General features: G+C 36.7%; 1 protein-coding gene across 2 annotated transcripts in view; it reads right to left on the bottom strand.

Moving 5' to 3' along the window:
• Nucleotides 1-3,488: 3,488 nt before the first annotated feature.
• The window catches only part of gpc5c (glypican 5c), a 116,041-nt gene continuing 95,211 nt past the window's right edge, over nucleotides 3,489-24,318 (bottom strand). For both annotated transcript variants that reach the window (XM_084410580.1, XM_084410579.1), the window contains one exon: nucleotides 3,489-3,995. In XM_084410580.1, coding sequence (XP_084266706.1) covers nucleotides 3,844-3,995 — 152 coding nt within the window. In that variant the 3' untranslated portion in view covers nucleotides 3,489-3,843. The remainder of the gene's footprint in view (nucleotides 3,996-24,318) is intronic.

A 24,318-nucleotide genomic window follows, 5' to 3' on the forward strand; every position in this document is an offset into this window, starting at 1 on the left:
TATTTTAACAGTACAGATTGTTTATCGAGGATGGGCTTTTTAAAAAAGAAAACATTTGGGTTTCCCCATTTCGAAAATCACCTTGTCAGTGGATTTTGACCCATTTAATCAGAAGCATGTCTTGAATAGAGTGTGTATCTGTGTGATGGATTAGAGAAATGAACCTTGTGGCAGAAAACAGTGTGGCTTTAAAGGAAAAGTTCACCCAAATGTGAAAATTCTGTCATTATTTACTTACCATAAAGTTCCAAACCTTTAAACGAAAAATCTAAATAAAAACATAATTAAAGCAGTCCATATAATACAGTATGTTACCATACTTGCTGACTCGAGTTGCCATAATACACTTTTGGGGGGAAAAAAGGTTCAATGGGGTTCTAAATAGTTCTAAAATCTAAAATTTCATTATTATTTTTTTTGTAATAAAAAGTTTACGAGCTGTTTAATTCATAAAATGTAATTAAATTCAAAATCAATGAAAACTAAATGAAAGAAAATTAAATGACCCCTAAAAGGTTCTATATATGAAGCACCTGACAGAACACTTTAAGGTTCTCTATAGAACATTTTCTTCTAAGATTGTGGGGGTTTGGAACAATATGAGGGGGACCAGGTCAACATATCATGATACAGATCCACTGAGATAAAAAAAAAAAAGACTTCTTTTGAACCAACAAGGCCATTTCAGAAGGCCAGAGACAAGTATGTTACCATTTATTTTGTTTTTGAATAATTCAAGGACTTTTTAAAGCCCCCATTTAGATGCCCTCAAAACTAAAGCTGTTTCTTTGACTGAAAGTTTAGTCAAACATGGAGACTTACACCATGTCTAAACCGGACGTTTACAGTGAGGAATTTGTCGTGTCGCTACACATCCAGTTTAGACAGCTCAGCATCACTGAGAATAATGGATTCTATTTGCTTCAGTCGCATCACTCCGCTCACGTCTGGTGTAGACATGCTGTAAAAGTGTTGAGAAACTGACACTTTTTTTCAACATGAAATTTTCTGAAATGATCAGTTTATTAGCTGTTTAACCAACTTTTTATATGCGCTGTGTATATCTGAGTTTTTCAGTAGCTTCATTCACCGAGCTGTACGTGTTCAACTGTACCAACCAAAACATGAACAAATAAAACACATCAAACTAACTGTAATCGCAATCCATTTTACAGCCATACACAGAAATGACAGTTGTACTGCAGCGGCGTAAAAACATCGGTTTTGTATTCGCATTAACTCTATTCAGGGTGCGAATTATACAAATGACCTTCAACTTTTCTTTTAATTTTTTTTTTAATGAAAAGTAATTGCTATAGATACATATTTAGAGTGTGATATTAAAGGAACAACTGACCCAAAAAATTATATTCTGTCATTATTTACTCATTTTATTAACCCTCATGTCAAGTCAAGTCAAAACCTGACAGAATGACTTTGTTTCTTTTGCTAAAAACAAATGGTACATTTTTGATCAATATCCTTAGGGTGAATGTGATTAACCAAAATTTTAGGTTCAATTAAGTTTAAAAGAATTTGAAAGGAATTTTTTAACATACATTTGTGATATGTGATGTTATGATCAAAAGATAAATAATGACATGCCTTGTGATTTGTCAAAGTACAACCCAATATTAGACCTAATGGAAACCGCTCCTTATGTTGCAATAGTTCCTGCACCTCCTCAGGTAGAACCCCGGACCCTTGTTTTCTCAAATTTGTGGGGTCATCATCAAGCCTAGGGATCCAGACCCTGCATAATTCGCACCCTGGATGTACCTGTGTTATTTGAGGTTGAATGGTTGGTTTGCAAATGTTTAAGAATGTATGAAGATTTGTGAACGTTCATATAAAAACATTATAGAACCAACATCAGAGAGATATGAGAGAAATCAAAAGTAGCAATTCATGTGCAATCAGAAACAACAACAAAAGCTTAACATAAAAAATGTTTGGAGACTCATTAGACCCTCTTTGCTTCTGTGTAAGAACTAAAGCAATGTTTTAATACTGACTCTTAAAAAGTTAACATACAATAGGAAATATACATTTTGCTATGTTGCCATGAACACATTGCTAAAGAAGCTATTATAGAAAATATTTGGCATCTCTAAACCTCTTGCATTGCTTTGCTTTAAGTTCATTATTTATAAAAGAAAGGCATTCTGCATATCTGTGTTTTTTTTTTTTTCATTAAACATTACAGAACATTCACGCAAACCTGCATCAAACTTTTTTTCGGGGGGGGGGGGGAATTGTAAAGTAAGTTTAGTGCAATTTCATAAAACTGACCGCGTATACTCCAAAATGACAGAGTATATATCAAATATGTTTAATGAATGTACAGCATTAAGTTAAAGTTTGTTTTTTAGAAAGGCGGAGGGGAGGTAAATGCAGGATTTCAAAAAAATGTGTTAAGTATTTAAGGGATGTTTCGAGCCCTTTAAAGCCATGGAAGCCGTGCAAACAGGAAACGGCAAAGCCCCAGAACATTCCCAATACGCTGTAAGATTTGTGTAACTATATTTGTGTGTTTGTGTGGGCTTCAGTTAGAGCTCATGAAATATTAAAAAAATGTGTGTGTGATACTTTAGATAAACATTCGTTGTCCTATAAATTCAGCGCCAGTTCAAACTATATACATACTAAATGTGCATATTCATAGTTTCATTCAATAATGCTCTGTGTGTGTGTGGTGGTAATATCCCTTGCTTATTGTGCAGAGTGCAGACAATTTCTGTTTTCTTTTTTGTTGTGTGGTCATGAGCGATGTTTCCACAGATGCACATATTTTGTCATGCATTCCACAGTCCCTGTCGGTGATGATAACAGTTCTGATATAATAAGTCTGTGGAGAGTGTCAACACTTAAACCCCAGAAAGCACTGCTAGTCCCCCTGCCAGAGTCTTCCACACAAATGGGGCTGTCACAGAAGGCTGGGAACATAATATGACAACATTGAAATGTGAATTTTTAGGGATACAGTGAAGGGAACGTCCTATGAACTGATATGTCAGGAAATGCCCAGGTAACGTGTCATACCAAAATCAAAAGAGGGAAATAAGAAAATAGATTTTGCATTAAGACCATAATGCTTATATTATTATTATTACTTGTTCTTTCTTTTTGCATTATGACAGTATTGGCAATTAACATGACCATGGCAATTAACTAAATTCTTAGTAGCCTACTGTAATACAAAAAATATATAAAATAATAATAATCAAATTAAATAGTATACAATAAAATAAACTTAGTAGCTTGCTAAAATTGCAACAAAACATCTATTTATATATATATTAGCCACATTTAAACAATATCCTCCTTTTCTTAGAAGCCTACTGTGATGCAAAAATGCTTATATATACAGTATACATATATAATATATATTTGTATTAGTCATGGTCAAAATTATTGGCAAAAACATAATTTTCCCCCACTCTCAATTGTTTTACTTCAATGAAAGGTTATATTTTTGAGAATTTTTTGATTAAAAGATAAAAAGGATAAACAATGCAGATAATTTTTTACAGCTTTCTTTGATCATATTTACTGAGGGTGCCAATAATTCTGATCGTGACTGTATACTGTATATACATGATTTTCTTTGTTGTATGACAGTTATGAGAATGAATAAAACTCTCACTTTTTGCTTAAACTGTCCGTATTTAATTTTGAATTAAATAAATACAATGGCAAATTTACTAAATGCATCATTTTAGTTATGCAATATATACTTTCTTTTTTCTTTTGATTTTTGGGGGGAATAAGAGCCTGACATTTCTTTATGATGTTCACGCGTGTGTGCATATGATCTTTGTGTGTGTATGTGGTTGTGGCCTTTCAGATGAAGGGCCACTGCAGCCCCAGAGCGAGGATGATGATGATGAAGCTGGCCGTGGAAAGAGACGCATCAGAGGAAGGGTTGATCTGGGTGATGGTCGAGTCTTGGAAAAAGACCTTTACTTCCTGTTTGGGTACATCAGCTGGAAGAGCTGGAAAAGAAAGAGAGAGAGAGATCATGAGAGAGAGAGCAACAACAGTACAGTCACATGTCCGACATGGTGTCTCATTGTTGAGTCAACAGTGTCTTGTCAGGAAGTTAAATAGACAGATATAAATGTGAGAGATTGAGTCTTTCTTGGCGTGTGTGTGTGTGTGTGTGTGTGTGTGTGTGTGTGTGTGTGTGTGTGTGTGTGTGTGTGTGTGTGTGTGTGTGTGTGTGTGTGTGTGTGTGACAAGATTTTTGCTGCGTCCCAATTCATCTACTTATACTGTGCCCTAATATTATGTACTGTTTTTGTGAAGAAGTGTGTAGCAGAATAGTATTGGCAAGCTTTGGTTCATTCTGCCACCGTTTAAACTGCCCTGTCAATCATCTGGTCACAGTTAAAATCCTCCACATTCAATTTAATATATAATGTGGATAACATTGAATAAATATCTTTTCATCAGGTTAGATACTGATTATTATTGTTAAACCTTCAGTCTCGCACATCTGCCATGTTTGTGGTTTTTAACATTTTCTATTCGTGTTTGCCCTTCTGATCGAATCCTCGTCCACTGTGCCATGGGTTGTAAGCAGCGCTAGCCGTAAAAGTGTGCACAGATCTGCACTTCAGATTCGAACCGAAAAAAGGAGACCATCCGGGTACCTTTGGGATACTCATTTCAACATACTACGATTTGGGACGCACTAGTTCTAATTTTGAATATTTTTTTAAGATGGATAGGATACGAATTGGGTGAATGCAGCATGTATCTTTATATCACATTAAAACCTTGCCTCCTCCCATTACCCAGAATTCCTCTGTGCTGCTGACTTCAGCACTTACCTTGCCTGATCCTGTCAAGGTGAAATGTTTTGTAGCTCTGTAATATCTCTTTCCTTTAGCCTGCAATCACCCTGTCTCTGTCTTCCATGCCCTTTACATTCATCTCTCTCTCTCTTTTTATCATTAGTCTTTGTCTCTCTTTTTTTTTACCCTTCCTAAACTCCCTGCAGCTCAACGTTTTCCCCTCTCTATAGAGCTGTTCAGTCATGATGGCAATTTGTAGGCCAGCCCGAAGGCTAATTCGCCACGGGATTCCCTCATGAATCTACTGTGGGTTTTCAGAAAAGCAGTTACGATTTATGAGCGAACAAGCTCTGTGGTTAAGTTTACTTGAAGAAACTTTCACATTTTGTTATACAACATAAATTAAACACAGTCAAAGCTCAAAAGTGAATTTTGAAGTCAGTTTGCTAAGTAACTTGAGTAGCTTTTTCTAAACTCATATGTCTTGTATCTCCTCATGTGAGTGTATTTTTCACTTTAGTCATATTTATTCACATGACCACAGGAGTAAAGGGTATCTTGAAACATGGAAGAGGATTCTGCCATCTAAAAACACAAATCTATACACACACCAAAGCAAATTAACCCTCCAGTTAAACTTTCCACCCATTCCATTGTGACAATACTGCAGGCTCTCGGACAGTCTCAAGACTCCTTAAGCAACTAATTCTGCGGCCTAATGCGTTTGTTATTACACAGAACAATAGACAATGAGCGGCCTATCCTTGGTGAGAATAAAAGTGATTGTTATGGTAGAGGAGAAGGCCTTGCGTGTTTTGTGAGGTGTGGATGACACTGAAGGCTTGTGAACTCTAAAACAATAGAGAATGAGACTCTATGGTCCTCACAGCATACGACTGCCCAGAAGAAATCTGCAAATTACTTTCACATTTTCTGCTCTGATTTTGTGGGAAATTCTGCAGAACAAATGTAAAAGCTAAGCTAAAAGCTTAAAGCTAACGATAAAGGGCAGGGAATGTGTAGATCTAAAAGTCCATTGTTAACATTAAAAAGTCTTTTTGCTTTCATTTATTGACAATTTGCAATAATATAGTATAATATAGTATAATATAATATAATATAATATAATATAATATAATATTAAATGTACTATTGTTCAAGAAATATCATTACAATTAAATTAAATCTGATACCAAGAATACCAATAGATGTCCTGCTGATAATTTGAAAGTGTTTAGATTTATGAGGATAAAATGTTTAAAAATATAAAATTATAAACATTAAATAGGCCATAATATAATATTATATCATATAATATTTTTTATGTGAAGATCAGCCCTCTCAAAACAGCAGTATCAGTATTTTAATATTAATATTTGAATCAATCTGCCCATCAGTTTCTATAAGTACAGATGTATGTGCAAAAACATGTAGATTTGTCCAAACTCTCTCTCTCTCTCATCCTGCACTCTTTTCTCCCTCCATGAGGAAATCATCCAATAAATCCCCCCCAAAAAAAAAATCACAAGCCAGCAAACATATTTGTTTATTTCAAATTTATTTTTAACAGTATTTTGCCAGCTCTGAAATGAAAAACACACAGCTTTATGTGTGTGATGGAAAACAACATTCATACCCAAAACAGCCATGATCTCATTAGCAGCCACAAGACCAAGAACAAAAATCACACTCTGTCACAACTCTCTTTCATGGAAATAAAGTTATCAGCTCGCAATCATCATCCTGGCATGCTCAATAACAGCAATCATGTCTGAGAGTATAACTGCCATCATCCAAAGTGATTACAGGCTGAATCCCCATCTCTGAAATTTCTCTAAACGTTCTCCAGGCAAGACCTGTTTGCTCTCAAATAGTCAAGTTCAGCCTTCATGTTCACAGGTTTCATGCTGTGGAAAGGTTGCTGTGTGTCTTTGTGAATGTTATGTTTGTCTCTGTGTGCGAGAGAAAGGGTGTAAGGTAGACTTGCCAGTTAGTCACCAATTAGCAGGAAACCCACACAAAACTTCAACAAAGACTTGAAGACAGAAGATTCATTTTACAAAAAAGTATTTCAAAGTTATCATGAGAAACCTAAATGCAGATACACTGAAAAAAATGATGTTGAATTTAATAAAAAAATGTATCGTAAGTGGTTGCACACAATTGATTTTAGCTACATTTAAACAAATGCATTAAGTTCAACTTAATGCATTTGTTTAGCTAAAATCAATTGTGTGCAAACAACCACTTACGATAATTTTTTTTTTATTAAATTCAACGAATCATTTTTTTCAGTGTAACTAAATGATAATTACATGTTATTCAAAGGGACTGTTTCATTTTAAATATACATACATATTCTGTCATCTGTCATATTCTGTGATTGTTTCTGAACAGCGTGAGGTGAGCTGTCAAGCATCGTGCTGTGTGAAATACAGACTGAACGATAAAGCAAACCAGCGTCTCACTAGTAAAGTTTTGATGGATTAGGATTGCAATCAAGGTTAAGACGATTGCGGTGACGTAGGAGTCATACAGTAAGCACGTGTGAGCCCATTATATTGACGCGCAAATATGCGGCCCTGTACAATTCGAGTGATCACATTTGACCACTCAGGCTTCTGAATCATTCCACTGAAATTAACAAAGCGATTCACTAAAACAAGAGTATAATATATTTAAGAGAGATGCATAATACATATTATTCATGTGCATTTAAGATGGAAAGAGAGATGGAAAGAGCAGTGCACCAGCTTTCTGGATTGCCGTTTATCGCTGTTAATCCTGCTGCACGTGTTGGAGCCCTAAAATAAACACTTGTTTATCTTACAGAGCTCATAAACAGGGCACTAAAATAGCTGCACTATTTACAATTTTACTGGAATAGACCAAACTGTCTCAACAACCTGTGTATATCAGACAGAAAAGCAAAACTACAAATCTCTCGAGAGCGTGCCACATCGTCTGGTTTGCTCGCACTGGGAAAGCTCTCAAACGCGACTCTAAAAGCTACAAAAACACCTGCGAGAAATCGTTAAAAGCATTTGCGCTCCACAGCCACCAAACCAGTATGGAATTTTTTCCCCTTCAATCATTTTATCCTTGGGTTTCTTCCACCTATCAGACTACCGTTTGATTTATTTTTTCCATCAATCTCTCACTGGGTGACCTGTAAGTCCCACTGGTCACAACCTGGCTTCACTTTTAAAAGTCAGCAGGAAAGAATGTCTTTAGATACTATCATTTGCTATGTACAGTAACCAAAACTGCATGCGCTATAGACTTTGCTAAACTTAAGCCACATTGGGAGGGTGCTCATTTCCAATGACTAAAAAATTCTTTAAAAAGAAACAAAACAAAAAAAATGAAGAAAGGAAAGGAAAGATTTAAAATGTTAAATGCACTGGTCGTTTTCCAAAAAAAAAAAAAAACCTGAAACTTGTTGATTCCAACCACTGAGTATTTAAAGCTAGTGATTCAGATTCAACTAGGGATTACAGAGGTCACTGTTTTCATTTATCAGATTTAGACTCCAAAGCCTCGTTGGCGTGACTTGCAGCTTCACTGACTTTAAGTTGATTCAGCATTGTGGTGTTGTGGTAGGAGAGACAGACTGAGAGACAGACAGGGAGAAAGAGTTTATGACTCAGACTAGGTGGGAACTGATCAGCATCTGATGGGAAAGATGCACACTAACCATGCATGACCTCTCACACACTCGCACACAAGCACAATCATTTAGATCATATAAAATGTCCATATCCATCTGTCTATATTGCTCGTTGTTCATGTGTTAGTAATATTTAGTTAAATAAAGGTCACATTAAAATGATTTTCAGTGCTTCCTTTATACTGTAGATTGTATTGGTTTATCCAGAAACCCTAAAATATGAAAATATATTATTAAAGTATGAATTTGAGTGAAATTTTCAATTCTTATTAAAATTATGACTGTCTACAATGACTGTTGGTTGTCATTTGCAATCTGATCTCACGGCAATTCATACGTATTTTTAACAAGGTGGATAATTCGTACGAATTTACCCATCACTGGGGTTTAGACAATTTGTACGAATTCGTACGAGTGAGGTGGTACGAATTAGCCACCTCGTACTCACTCGTACGAATTGGTCGTGAGATAGCGTTGTCATTTCTGTCACAACCTCCAATTTTGAATATTGTTATTGTGAGGCATGTCTAATCAAGCTGTCATTTTATCAAATTATGCAAAGAGTACTTGTACTAAGAGTACTAAGAGTACAAATGTGTGTCATGCGCAACATACTTCTGTATTCTGTCGCTTCCGGTTTGGGTCTTTTGCATGTCCTTTGTTAAATATAGAGCCGTTTTACTCAAGATGCCTTCAAAGGAGTGAGTAAAAACGAGCATAACCGATGTCCATTGCAGACTGATATCAAAAAGTTGTTTTATTTAAATTTTTCTCACTAACATTTAGATATTAAATCAAACGAAACCCCAACAATAAAAGGAACTATCTAGGCTAGCTGATTACTTTAAAAGTCCATTGATATCACAGTCAGTCGTCACTTTCTCAGACAAGCGAATGCAATGAGACCAGTTTGTTCATGTGACATTCGTCATAAAGCCTGTAAGCTATGCTATTAAATCAAATGACACATTTTTGGCATCAAAAGTGCCCAAAGTTAAAGAAACACTAAACAATGTACAAAAGCAGACCAGTATCAATACAGTGTTTTTAAAGGCATCACTTCATTGATATTTCTGCCTTGCAAGGACTGCTATTTCCTTCAGGAAATGTAAATCAGGTTCAAATTTTAGCTCAATTGTAATTATTATTTCATATCAATTTTGAATAACTTCTGAATGTTTCCTTTTTGCTAAATAGCCCAATTTCTGACTGTCTCCCCATGTCTCTGATAGGTATACAGTAATTTTCTGCTCATTACAGGAGCTGTACTGATGCTGGTCAAGCATTCAGGCGATCGATAAAACAGCCATCCCTGAAGGACCCCAATTATCGCACGACACTTTGGAGTGCATACAAACTAGTGACAAGAGTCTAGCTGATTTAAAAATAACCAACCAATTATAATCATAAACTACCCTAATAAATATATTTATTTATTCAGATTTAATTTCTATGATCTATTAAAGTGTTACCATAAAACACTGCGAACGTTATCATTAGTCATATGACAAAATTGCTTACCAAACACTTAAAGTGCCCCTATTATGCTTTTTCTGGTATAACCTTTCATGTAGTGTGTAATATAGCTCTTAGTGAATGCAAAACTTCTGCAAAGTTTCAAAGATCAAATTGCACGATAAATGAAGTTATTGTCTCCTGAAAGAAAGAACCAATTCTGAAATGCCTGAAACGAGTCGTAAGTAATCCCAGTCTTACTTCCTGCACTAACCTATGTATGTTTGTAATACATTTGCATAATGCCCGCCTATGTTCTTCATTGGCTGCCTGTGAACAATGTCTCCTTAGACCTGGGGCCAGTTTCACAAAGATAGACTTTGACTATGGCTTAGATATTGTAGATAGTCAGACTTCAGATAGACATCAAAATCAGACCGTTGCACAAAGCACTTAAGGCTCTGACTATCTTAAGTAGGACTACACTGCAATGCATTCTGGGTACACTTTTCAAAACAAAAAACATGGCGGATCGAGTAAGCGCATTCAACCGCTCAGTGCAGTTTACCCTAGCGGAAAATATGTATTTGTTGGAGGAGGGAGTATAACAGTTACAAGGACATTTTACTTGGGAAATTTAGCGGAGAATGTAGTAACAAGAAGAAATGTTTAAATTATGAGCCATTTTCCCTTTTCTTTTGGCTGTTTGTAATGTAACTGATTGTTACTGCTGGTTGCCAAGGTAACAGAGTCTTAGACCTAAGTTAGCCTTTTGGTCTAAATTAAGTCAGTCTTTATTTTTGTGAAACAGTCTAACTTGCATTAGACTAGTCTATGAGCAAATTGTAGACTTGTCTAACATTATAGACCGGTCTAAAATAGCTTCGTGAAACCGGCCCCAGCTCTCAAACAATGTAGATGTAGCTGAAGCCTGGAAGAGTTTGGTTAGTGTTGGCGATATCTCGAGAAGACGCTGTTTTCTGCGCTGGGAAAGCTAATCCACTTTGCATGCACTTCCAATGGATGAGGACTCAAGCTCGAATTAATACGGTAAAACTGACCCCATCGTTACGGTTTGCATCACCGTATAGCAAGTGCTGAGGAAGATCTGGAACTGAAATCAATTTATGGTAATGAGTTATAGTTTCCAACACGCACTGCACTACCAATCACAACAGACTGGGCCATCTGACCAATCAGAGCAGAGTAGGCTCTCAGAAAAGAAGGGGTTCAGAAAGACTGAATCCTTTATTGTACCGTTTCAGACAATATAAGAAAAGAGATGATGCTGCATTGTATATTAAGGGAAAATTAAAGTGTTTTTTGACCTTGGATGAATGTAAACCGACTGTAGGAGACTTTCAAAATTACATAACAGTTAAAGCAATCTTTTTAATCACATCATGACAAACTGAAAAATAAAGCCTGGTTATTTTGGAATTGGTATAAGCACTGTTTACATACACCCACACAATTCACATACAAAAGTAGCCCGACTGCAAAACGGCAACTTAACTGCACAACTTTTTGAAGTAAAGAATTCAATAAAAATGTGCTTTAACAACAACAACAAAAAAAAAAAGGTCCACATTTCTGCTTTTGAATTGAATGAATTCATCAAGGACTGTAACAAAAGCCCCTATGAGGAGATGTGAAGGTGTTCTCCATCACTGACTGTCCTTAGGAGCTATAATGAGCATATTTCACACGGATTTGTTTATTCTGTTCTCAAACTGCAGCCATTGTGACCATTTAAACAGGAGGTTGACCTTCTGTTGCCTGGCAATCCACCTTTATAGAGCAGCCCCCTCGCTCTGATAAAGAGCATTCAGCAGAAGCATAATAAAGGCCAATGAGAGTGAGAGACAGATAGTAGAGGGGAGAGAGAGAGAGACAGTACAGGAATAAAGGCTATAAAAAGTGAGAGGTAAAACAAAAAACATTTCAATTTAATTATCAATTTAGTTAACGCTGCCCACTTTGCATATCATTTTTTTTACAGAATAAAGAATCAGAACAAAGTATTGTCCACATTGCAGGTTATTCTGGCTAAGAACCTCTCACTTATAAAGGAAGACGCCATCTGAACCACATGTAAAACGAACCAACATGTCTTTATATGGTGTTTCAGGATGAGTAATTCTGCAACAACATATAACCCAGAGATATATATATAGATATATAGATATAGATATAGATATAGATATACTGTACAAATCTCATGCTACTTTGTCCCGTTTAGTAAATCTTGCCCATAAACTATTACAGTTAGACACATTTGTCAATTTGCAGATTTTCACCAACAATCACCAAAACTCTAATAGACAAAAATAATTAGTAATTAAGAATATAAAGAACGGCTCTCAGAGCTCAAACTCTAGACATGTGCAGCTGCAAAATCTCTTATAGATTTCTGTGAATGTACACTTGTGTGTTTGTGTGACTGAGCGAGAAAGAAACGTGTTCACAATGACTTCTGTAAACGCAGTCAGTTACCACAGTCCTCTCCACAGGGATGCGGTCAGACTGGGTCAGAGCTTCATGTAGGAGGACTAAACCACTAGCAGAGGTCACAAAAACAACACCCACACACACGCATCATTTGTGCAATCACTGAAAACGACAGTGGTCAACTTCCCACTGACCCACTTAGTAACAGGAAAAACAAAACTGCCAGTCAAGTATTTAATAAATTAAACAACAAAAGTGAGCAATATGACCCATTTCATTACAATCAACGAAGATGTCACAGCAGATTTACAGTGTTTCATGTGACTGTTGGAGCCCTGCAGCCCAGTTTCTGCTCACTGACTGTCCACATCGGCTCCGGACTCTATACACTATAATCATTGAAGCTGTATGCACTGCAAAATATATCTCTTATTTTCACTCGGTCTACACTGTGTTGATTATAATGGATGAGTTCTAGTATTGTTGTGTTGCTTGCATAGGTGTTATTGGGCAACACCATATGCTTTACAAAATGAGCACGACAACAGACTGAACAGCAGATCCAAAATAATTACAAATTAACATTACTTTTCAGTTTGGTTTTAATGCCACTAATGCTTCTCTGACTGGTTCTAATGCCTCTTTTCAATTGGGTTATTAAAGCATCTGTAGATAAGACTGCTTAAAACTCAGTCTTTAGGACTGTGTGTTACTGATAGGCCTAGATTTATGTGCAATGGACAAAAGGTCTGTGATTGGTTGCAGTGCTCAAGTGCTGCAAAAATGTTGTAAATTGGGAGATGGAAAAAATACAATCAATAAACGCTTTTCATGTTTGGGTAATTGTGGCAGTCATAATTAAGGATGCTCCCATATTAAAAATACTGGTCGATGACTAATAAATAGCCACTATTCCATATAGTTCTACTATTTAACTAAATCAATTTAAAATAAAATAAACAAAAACTTTAAATCCACTGTTTGAAATGCTACGTGTGAAATCACGACATTATAATGCACAGTGTATGAAAAAATGTATATTAATTTTGAAATTTGCTAAAGATTACATTTAACAGTATTATTAATTACTATAGTGTTTTTAGAGACGAACTTTTAAGTGACTATTAGACAATGGCAAAGGTAATCTAAATGTAAAAATAGGAAAATGCATAATTAAATATATAACATCCATGTATAATATCATTGTGATTATTTATCTGATTAATTGTACAGCCTTTTATTCTTATTTAAGGCAAAAGGTGATAACATACTTCCCCAGTTGATAAAACACTAAACTTACATTTAGACAACTGTTTTTATTTCAAGTTTTCTGAAATGTTATGCAAAATGTGCAAATGAGTCAGAATCTAATTAGATATGCACTCATTTAACAGAAATCTAAAAAGATGTGTAATAAAACAGTGTCATGAAGCAAACATTTAAATGTGTATTTTGTATGATTTCTTTCCACTACTTTAAAAGAAGAAAAGTTATAGAAGAAAAATAACCCAAAACTGCCCAGTGCATGAACAAAAAAAACAAAACAAATGGATTTGCCAGTAGTGTCTTGCCTTAAATTGAGTCCATAACACAAGGCAATAGCCTGACTGCAGGTTTTGTGATGTTTTGAGAGTTAATTATCCAAGCAAACACGCTGGAAACAGCTGAATAAAGTACAGGATATGACCAAAGATGGGTCCAAACATTCACTAAGCATGGGTGAAGTAAAACTAATGAGCTGTGTGTAGTGTATGCTCTGTGAAAGCTGTATGAGTGTGAAAGAAAGTGGTGCTCTGTGTCAAGGAAGATGCTGGGAAATACAGGATTTGTTGACCTGAGGTTATCTCTCCATTTAAGATTTATTAAACAGTCTGCAGGGAACCATCTCAGTAGATTAGCACATCATAAACACCCCAAAAAACCTCCAACAATGAGTGAGAAAAAGACTTAGGGAAGGGATAATTATAGTGCCTCTTCCCAACAAGCCACATTATTTGAGGTGCCATGTCCGTAGTGGAAATGGTGTGGATTGTGTTACACGCCAAAGTTTAATATTTATGGTTAGGGGTTTGTTCAAATCCACAAAACATGGTGAAGTTTTGTCACAAACCCAGAGCAGATCCATCACTCACACGCCATATAAACATTTCTCTTTGTGGGCAAATGTTTTCATTCGAGAGTGTGTTTCTGGATACACTCGAAGGACATTTCAGCAAAGAACTACATAATGGGATGTAGATATTCCAAACATCAAACCAACACTCTTTGTCCATAATGAGCAACCCCACTCTCCTGGTTTTTAAAGGGGGAAACAAAGACAAAACAAAACATGCATAGAGACTTGTGGGATTTCGGGCAGTCCGAGTGTGTTTGTGCGATGGGAGAGAGTTTTTCTCAAACCCAGCCGTTGTTTTTCTGCTATAATCCACAAGTTCTGAGAAGGTGCTTCCCAGCTGTGGCGGCTGCCTGAAGGGGAACATTCCGGGAACATTCAGGGCTGTGTCCAGGATATGGGCAGCTCTCGTCCGCCTTTCCGAGCTTAGGTCCCAATCCCACGGATTACATCTGGATCTCTCGCCCCTGCACGCACGTACCTCTCAACTCCATGCGATGACAACAAACAAGAATGAGAAAGCAAAACTGGTGGCTGTTTCATTATCTGGTGTGGTAATGGCTGAGGGGATTGAGCTAGACAGACGCTGTTAACTGACAGACACTGACGGACACTGGTTTCACAGTGTGTCGTGGTTTTAAGGGGAAGACCCCTGGCCTGGCCTGTTTGACAGATGTGGACCCAAGTAAGGACGGAAATTGCAACCAGTCTAAGCAATTTCCCGGCCCGCTTTCATCTGTGATCCACAGCAGAGACTCAACAGGTCCTTGGGCCAGGGTGGCCCTGCACACTGCCTTAAAGAAATAGCTTGGCCAAAAAAGAAAATTTGTTCATTTACTAATCCTCATGTGGCTGTCAAAATCCAAAAAGGATAATAAAGTACCACAAAAGTAGCACTAAACTAGTCAATTCTTCCAAAGTTATTTGTAGGTGATTCTTTAACTATTGGCACTTCTGGCTCTGTGGACTTTTAGAAAAAATACCGTTCTCATTAGCTTAGCTAATTTGTCTACTAACATTGTACATCAATGGACACACACTACTATTTTTTTTTTTAAAGAAATGAATACTTGTATAAGGCAAGGATGTATTAAATTGATCAAAAGTGACATTAAAGACATTTATAATGTTACAATTTGTATTTCAAATAACTGCTGTTCTTTTGCTCTTGATATTCATCAAAGAATCCTGTAAAAATAAAATAAAATAAATTAATCACCATTTCCACAAAAGTTTTTTTTTACTTACAGATTACTTACTGTTATTTTAAATTATAATAATTGCTCTCAATTTTACTACTTTTCTAAATTTTTGTTCAAATAAATGCAGTTTTGGTGAGCATAAGAGAAGTCTTCAAAAATATTACCGACCGCAAACTTGCATAAGCATCACAAAAGAATTAAAAAAAAAAGTGTCTTTTTTTTCCTGAAAGAAATGGGTGCGATCGGCTTTGATATATGAGAGAAGGTTACAAAAAAATCAGTAACAAAAAACCTGTCATCATTTTTCATGAGCCACAAGCTAATATATGCACAATCATGATTGATCAAGACCATGCCAATGCCATGCATAAGGTGTGATTTATCTAAGGCATGATTTAGAGACGCATAGCTTATAAACTCATGATGTATGGATATTTTGTGGAACATTTCAGCTGGCGTGTGTTTTTATAACACACAAATGACAGAGGTCAGCACTTCTGTCAAAAAAGGCTGAATTTTCAGACTCAACAGGAGGAGGCAGGTTCTCAGAGTGTGACTACACAATATCACATGACACTAATGCTTCTGTCTATTCTGCAAAATGCACCAGTCCAACTGCATGGCCACGTCAGAATGTCAGTGTTGCACGTGAGATGTGCCAAACCATGTGTCAGATTCTTTAGCCCTGAGTTTGCACATTTTGGGTTGCAAAAAGAGACTTTATGTGCCAATTTACAAAAACATGCACAATATCATACTAGAACAGCACCATCTTATGTTAGAGACAGTTCACCTACTGTACAGTAACCTGGCTGTATTGTAAGTATTTTACAGGACTGTATTTATATATTAACATAGTTTGTTTTGTAAATGTGTCCAACAAATGTGTTAACCTAATAACGGAGCAACAGTGGTATCTACTGTGTTTTTTTACGGAGGAACTTATCAATTAAGTGTTTGCCGGCAAGTGCATGATCAAATCATCATTATTGAATATGTTCTGCTAAAAAAAAATATTAAGATGTTGGATTTAGCATAACCAAATATCCCGTGTCAATGGGGTGCAAATCAAACAGGTACTATGGTATGTTTGTGTAAGTTTTTTTTTTGTCATATTTCTACAATGCCTTGCAGTGTGATTGCAGACAAGAAAAAGACAGGTGTGTGTGTGTAATTGAGAGGGCTCGATGGTCATTAAGGGGCTCATTGGTCATTAAGGTCGCTTTGGGATCTCATTCACACAGTCTGAGCTAATTAAAGACCCGTTAAATTGTTCACTTGGGAACATGACTAAGCACTTTCCCAGACATAGAAAATGATGATTAAATAGAAGTCACAAATGGGCTGCATCCAGTGGCCTTTCAGGCTGATCTGAGACCATGTCGCTTTAAGAAAAAAGAAAAAAAAAATGCGTTAAGACATCTGTAAAGGAGCCTGTTATATCTATATATCTTTTTCTTTTCTTTTTTTAAATCACTTGCAACTTCTTCGATCATCTGAAAGTGAGGAGTGGATATTATCTATAGTTCCTCCTACAAAAACAACACAACAGAAAACAACAGCAAATCTGGATCCCTAAATCTCAGTCCCTGCAGGTAACAAACTAAATAAAATACATTTCTGGAGAACTGACCTTGCGCAGGATGACATAATAAAACCAAATCAGTCAGTACCTGAAATAACACATTTATATATTATTGGGTCTCATATTTTACTTTATCTATTCAAGCTATAAAAGGTGTGCTGAACCAATAATAAAGAAACTCATGCTCTTTTTCATTATTGCCACTTTGCTTAGGGCATTTGAAAGGCACTGTAAATAAAAAGAGCTATTATACAAATAAACAATAACATTATAAGATTATAATAATGGTAAAACTTTAGTTTAGGGCCCAATTCTCACTATCAACTATAGTTGCTTACTAACATGCATATTACTAGGATATTGGCAGTTTATTAGTATTTATAAAGCATATATTAAAGAATGCAGGATGATATACTACATCCAAACTACCTTCCTAACTATTAATAAGCAGTAATTAGGAGTTCATTGAGGCAAAAGTCATAGTTAATAGTTAGTTAATAGAAAGAATTGGACCCTAAACTAAAGTGTGACCATAATAATAACATAATAATAGCCTAATTATTATAATACAATATTTATATAATAGTTCCTTTCAAAAGTTTGGAAACACCCTAGCCAAGGTGGCAAATTTTTTATTTTGTTTTATAAATATGCATATTTAGTATAGTAGATATAGCAGATTTTTTATATACGTACCCTTCAAAAGTTTGCAAATATATATACACATGGTAATGTTATCATTGCAATTTACACCTTTACTACTTAGTGAAAGCACTTATACAAAAATACATTTAATCAAATATCTTTACTGCAGTTCTACTATGATGGGCAACCAAATGCACAAGAGACATCAAGCAGCGAAAGCCCACACACAAAATGAAGCCACCAACTAATGAACTATCTAGGCTTCAACCATCTAATACCATCAGAAGCTAGTTCTGTATGGATTTTCAAGTACAAAACTGTAAAGAAAATATATGCATGTAGGCTGAATCTGAAAGGCACATTGAACCAAGTTGCAACAGGCTCAATTTCCACCGAACAGGATGATAGCAGTCTTCAGAAATCTTTGGAGATATCAGCTCATGCATGCTTTTCTTTTTCACAGAGCCCTGAGCCCATCAACAGCACAATCACGTAAATAAGGTTGTCATAGAAACGTGGCCTTTACCACAATTAGAAGGAGTGGGACGGATCACGCAGCAGTGGGAAGTGAGAGACGCATGTGGAGCGGGTTGGCCTATCAGTTAGCTGGTGTCAATCACAGGCACGCTACAGGCAGCCGGCGGGCGCTCTGAGCTGAATGCTGCTGGCGAGGGAGGAATCGATAAATCGCAGACAGAGACAAACAGAGAGATACACTGGCGATGTATGAAGGAGGCAGGTAAACGAGGTTATAGCACATACAAAACATGCATAGACACAAATACACACACACCTTTCTGTGATGGACGAAGCCTGACATTGATGTAGTTCAGCCAGAAACAAAGCCACCTGTCACATCACACACTACACAATATAGGAGGGAAAGAACATCTCGCCATCTGTTTTGAGAAAGTATGCAGTTCATTGGGAAGCCATTTTGTAAAAAAGTTTCGTTTGGTTAGAAACCTGTGATATGGAACAATGCTAGTATTATGAATATACTTTTATAGTATTTATTCATATTTTGAATGAGCTTTTATTTTTATATTTTTATGTTAGTACTTCAACAAACTTATTTCAGCTAGCTAACACGGTAACATTTTTATGTTACGAAAGCTTTTCATCTTACATTTATATTTTATTTTTAGCTTTTTAACAGTTAAAGTGAACAATAAAAACACTGCTGTGGAAGTCAAAAATTAGTATCAAATTAGAAAGTCACCAAAACAAAAGTTTCTCTATCCAAGTAGAACTGAAAAATTGAGGAACTTGAATTCCCATCAGGAACTTGAATTGGGAATGACAGAAAGAGGAATTTATTTATTTGTAAGGTATTTAAATCTTTCAAAACTTTCAAACAAGACTTAGTTCACACTTGGCAGGTTTGGTTCGTTTAAAACGAACTCTGGTGCGACTGCTCTGTTAGTGCGGTTCAAGAGTGAACGCTGTCATCCGAACCCTGGTGCGCACCAAACAAGTGGACCGAGACCCCTGAAAAGATGGGTGTTGCTCTGCTTCCAAACAAACTCTAGTGATATTCGACAGAAATATGAACGCAACACAGACCAAAGAGATCAAAATGAACCAAAAACAGGGCATGAAGTCACAAGATACAACCCTAAAAAGAACAGAATGCTGAAGCGTACTTGTTTTTCTCGTCATAGTCGCGATGTTGCCATCACAGTTCGGTACAGGCGTCAGAACCGCGTCTCCTCGCAGCAGATCTTTGTTTGTGTGCAACAGAGAAATTCCTGCTGCAGTTTTGACTCCTTTACACATTTTATAAACTCTTCACGAATTCACAGCTGGTCAAAATGCCATCATCCGTAAGCACATACAATGAGCGCATTTAGCCCAGAACACAGTATTGTTTCAGTCTTAAAAATGACAGTGTGAACATTAATCGAACCAGGACTAAATGTGTTATTTCCTTTTTTTGGTCCAGACCAATAGAACCAAACTACAAGTGTGAACACACCCTTAGTCAGGCCAACATTTTATTTTACTTTATTTTTATTTTATTTTATTTTATTTTATATAGCTAAACTCAGAGTCAAACCAATTTCAATTCATTTAATACTACTTCCTAACATTCACATTTGATTTGCAATTCCTAATCCCGTTTGCTATTCAATTCAAATTTAACAGATAATTCAATAATGTGCCAATGTCTCTAAATGCGGTTTATTATTGTCTATTGTACATTCAAGTCACACGTTACTCTACATTAAAATAAGGTGGATAGGAATGGCTGTATCTTTAAAAGAAAAATTGCTTGTGATTATCCTCATTTGTAAGTCACGTTGGATAAAAGAATCTGTTGAATGAATAAATGTAAATCACTATTATGCCTAGAAATATTCCTCATCAAATCCACTTCCTATGCCATCTCATTTCAGTTTGTCCAAAGCTTCAAACTCAGACCCTTCTTCCAGATCCAGTCACTGAGGCCCTCTCAGAACCGCTGTTGCCACATTAACACCGGTTGCTAAGAGACCCAAAAGATTCCGGAATCCCCATGTGCCCCATCCAAGCCCACAGCCATTTAGATGGAGTTCTGCTTTCCCAGCTTCGGTTACTGAGGGAAGGAAATTGGTATTTTGGAGGAGAGGAGAGTACCAGAATGAGAGAGAGAGAGAGAAAGCAGGAACTCTTAGCTGAAAACATCCCACAATCCATCTTCTGCCATGGTAGCCAAATAGTCAAGCCCATAAACAAAGACAACATGAAGAGTGATCAGCAATAATGAGCTGTTTGAAATGGCCGCCGGCCTTCTTTTGGCCCAACAAAGTAATAAAACAGTTAAAAAGCGACCAGACAGGCGGAATGACTGCGAATAGTGAAGAGACCGAGACACTTCAACAGTGATTGCTCATTGAAAATGTTGGCCGAACTGCTTCTTAGAAATTCAGCTGGTAGAAACCTGCACAAGGATAAAACATTGGCAGAAAACAGTCCACAATAGCTAATACTAAACGAAATTCAGATTTTTTTTCAGATGGAAGAACAAAAGCAGAACCATGATGAAGCTATCTGAAGTACATGCCATCTCTGGTCATGTTATGAAACATTTCTTATCACGTCATGCTCAGCAGTTATCCAATAATTGCTAAACTGGTGGTGTGTCAGCGGTGGCGGATGTTAAGCTTTGGCTGGAGCTTGTCTACAAATTCCACTGAAGTTATAAATCAGTGACGGGTCCGATATGTGGCATCCGTTCCTACGCAACACAAACAAAACTACATTAAACAAGAGACGCCCCACCACTCACAGAATACTAAACGCGAGGATTAGGAAGGTAAATAAAGAGCAATGTGTTCTTCTGTCTCTCAATCTGACGGATGGTGGACCTGCTGTGGTTTTGCTGAGAATGAATCACAACACCCCACAATCACAACACTCGGTACCGCCTGACATGTTAGCATCATTGTATCCGCAACCTTAATGTGATTTGCAACAACATTCCTATCAAACAATTCAGGTTCAGGTTTGGAGTTGAGGTCATCAAGGACATTTGAATCATCATTCATTCCACTATGAGTTCATGGGTTAGTTATGGTTGTGATTATATACTGATAGACACAACAATTTTAGAAGGCTAACTCTTATGTTTTAGCTTATGATTGTTTGATAGAAATGTTTGCAGGACCAACAAAAGATGTTAATCAAGGAAAAGCAGGACGAACATCATGCGTAACCCATTTTGCTTATGTAATGCAAATGTTTCCAAGTGAAACAGGATGTTCAACAACAAAAAAAGAAAAATATACATAAATATATAAATAATAATTGTATCAAATTGGACAGTTAAAAGTTGCAGTTTCATAACAAAATGGAGCCAATGGACTGAAGATCAGTTATTATAACAATTATTTTTAAAATCTATTCTTATTTTAATATCCATACTAAAATATTATTTGAATTAGTAAAAAATATACATTATTTTTATATATTATATTATTATATTATAATTATTCATTATATTATATATATAATAATATTATTTTATTATTAATATTAAAACTAATTGTGGTCATGGCCTGCATAAAAAAGGAAAGTATTTCCAGAACCAGAATAATGGATAAATCGTTCACAATAAGGAAATTTTAAGTCTACTTACAAGGAGCAGGAAGATGGTATCACTGTATAAACATGGCATTGCTGATAAATGTAGCAGAACAGCTGTTTGGGCTTGTTATGATACGGGGCATGTGATACTGCCATGAATATCTGTTTCTTCTAAGTACTGAACATTACAGGACAAAAAAATAACATGGTGTCTGTGTGCAGTGTCAGCCAAATCCACTGATAAAATACAGCTCAGGGTATGACCTCTGGACCCTGCTCATATCAAACAGTGAGATGTGACTTAATGATCCAAATGTTCAGCTCCTGTTCTGACACCCTCAATGTGGAACACATCTGCAAATGAATTAGCAACACTGGGGTCAGAAGTTAAAGTATTTAATCACACTGTGCCCGTGGGGCTAGTGCTATGGCCTTGTCGAACTATGCCTCCATCAATTTAAATGCCTCATTGTCATGACGACGGCACCACAGGGCACAGGCTCAGGGGTCAACAGAGAGGCGTTTGATGGCCATCTCGTGAAATATTGACCCCTGCGAGAAACGGGATTCACGGAACCTAAATGGCATGAACGTGATGGAACAGGATGTGGTGTCATAAAGGGGAGAGGGAAATGCGAGTGTGAAGAGGATGTGAAAATGCAGTTGTGTTGATAAACAGCATCTGTGGTCGATCACAGTCTATACGCAACAGTGCAAAGCTGCTCCAAACAACTGCTACTAAAGGATTGGGTCTCATCTTGGAAAGAAAAGCTTTAAAATCTCAACTGTTTCTCAGGACAGCAATAAATAAGATTTCATTGAGAGATAATGGAGAGTTTGCCTTAAGTTAAATCTTCCTCTCCTGAGAAAAAAAAGCCTAATAATCTCACCTGAGTCTCCTTTAGAGTTTAGGAACAGGAGATCAAACTGCAAATACCAAAAAGAAGTCAGATCTCATAAGGAAAAATATTCAAGAATTTTCTCATGAAATTCTTACAAGACCAAATTATGTGTTCCCATTCTTATTTCAAACATGGCAACTCTTGGAATAGTTTTAGCATGTTATTGAATATGGGGATGTTAATGTATTTGGTCTTGGCGGACTAGATCTGTATGCTGTTGATTATTGCTGCTGCTGCTGCTGCAGAGAAAATATGGACTTGCTACTGCTAATAGATTCACAGACTCACTCTGCTGTGAGCATGTAAGATATGCTGCTGCTGCATAAACAGACATAAATAAATCCTGTAGCAGATCTAGGCAGGTGGAGCTGGGGGAGGTGGAGGGTTTCAGAGGAACTCTGATAGCGGGCAGCAGGACTATCTTACAACAAACACTGAACCAGACTATTTAAATGCTGAGCAAGCAATCTCATTGGTTGCAGGATTAGCAGAGGCCAATCAGCTCGTGCCATGCAGTAATGATGTTATTGCTTTCAGAATGCATGTAAAAGGACATTCTGCATGCATGTATATACATATATATATAATATAAAATGAAAATAAAATAACCGTTTGATATGCAACTCTTTAAATCACAAAAGTTACTGCTCCCTAAGAGTTGAAATTCTCAAAAGTTGAAACTCTACAACATCTTTAGCACATCTGCACATCGAGATGTTTCAGCATAATCTAAGAAAACACCTTCTGCTGGCAAACAACACATCCAGAGCACCTATCATAACATCTAACCCTGAGAACTGTGCGTCTTCTTCCAAAAGACAGTTTGAGGAAAAACAGACAGCTTATTTCTTTTGGTCAGCAGGTTCACTTGAGTATTACGACCAGGTGCTGAAACAAAAGACACCTTCAGCTTAAAGCCCCCCATGTCGATTTACTTCTTGAGGTAAATAAATAAAGAGACATGAGTGTGTGCTCTTCATACGATAGTAGCAGAGAAAGGGTGGTGTGCTCTGGTTCCACAAGTTTACATATTTACAGATAAGCACCGTGGCAAAACTGGGCATGTGTTTGGCCTGGCATGTGCAACCAGAAACAGAGGAAGAAAGCAAACCAAGAGGGAACTGGAAGGAAAGAGAGAGCAGAAGTTGGCTTTGTCTTGCATAAAAACAGATGCAGTAGCTGCAGTACCAAAACCAAAAACATTTCCAAGACTGGAGGTCCAATCGCGTTGACCCCTCTTCTCTCTCACTCTTTATGCCCCTGAGCAGTTGTTTTCTACAGCAGTTGCTCTGTTGTGGTAGATTGCAGTGTTGTCTATTTGCCAGATTCACTCTCTAATTGTCAGAAAATCAACATTTTACACATTACATAGAAAAGTGTCAGGTGTTATATTAGTGTGCATTTACACTCCAAGACTTAATGCACAGA

This window comes from Rutilus rutilus (assembly GCF_951802725.1).
Source record: "Rutilus rutilus genome assembly, chromosome: 6".
NCBI classification, from domain to species: domain Eukaryota; kingdom Metazoa; phylum Chordata; class Actinopteri; order Cypriniformes; family Leuciscidae; genus Rutilus; species Rutilus rutilus.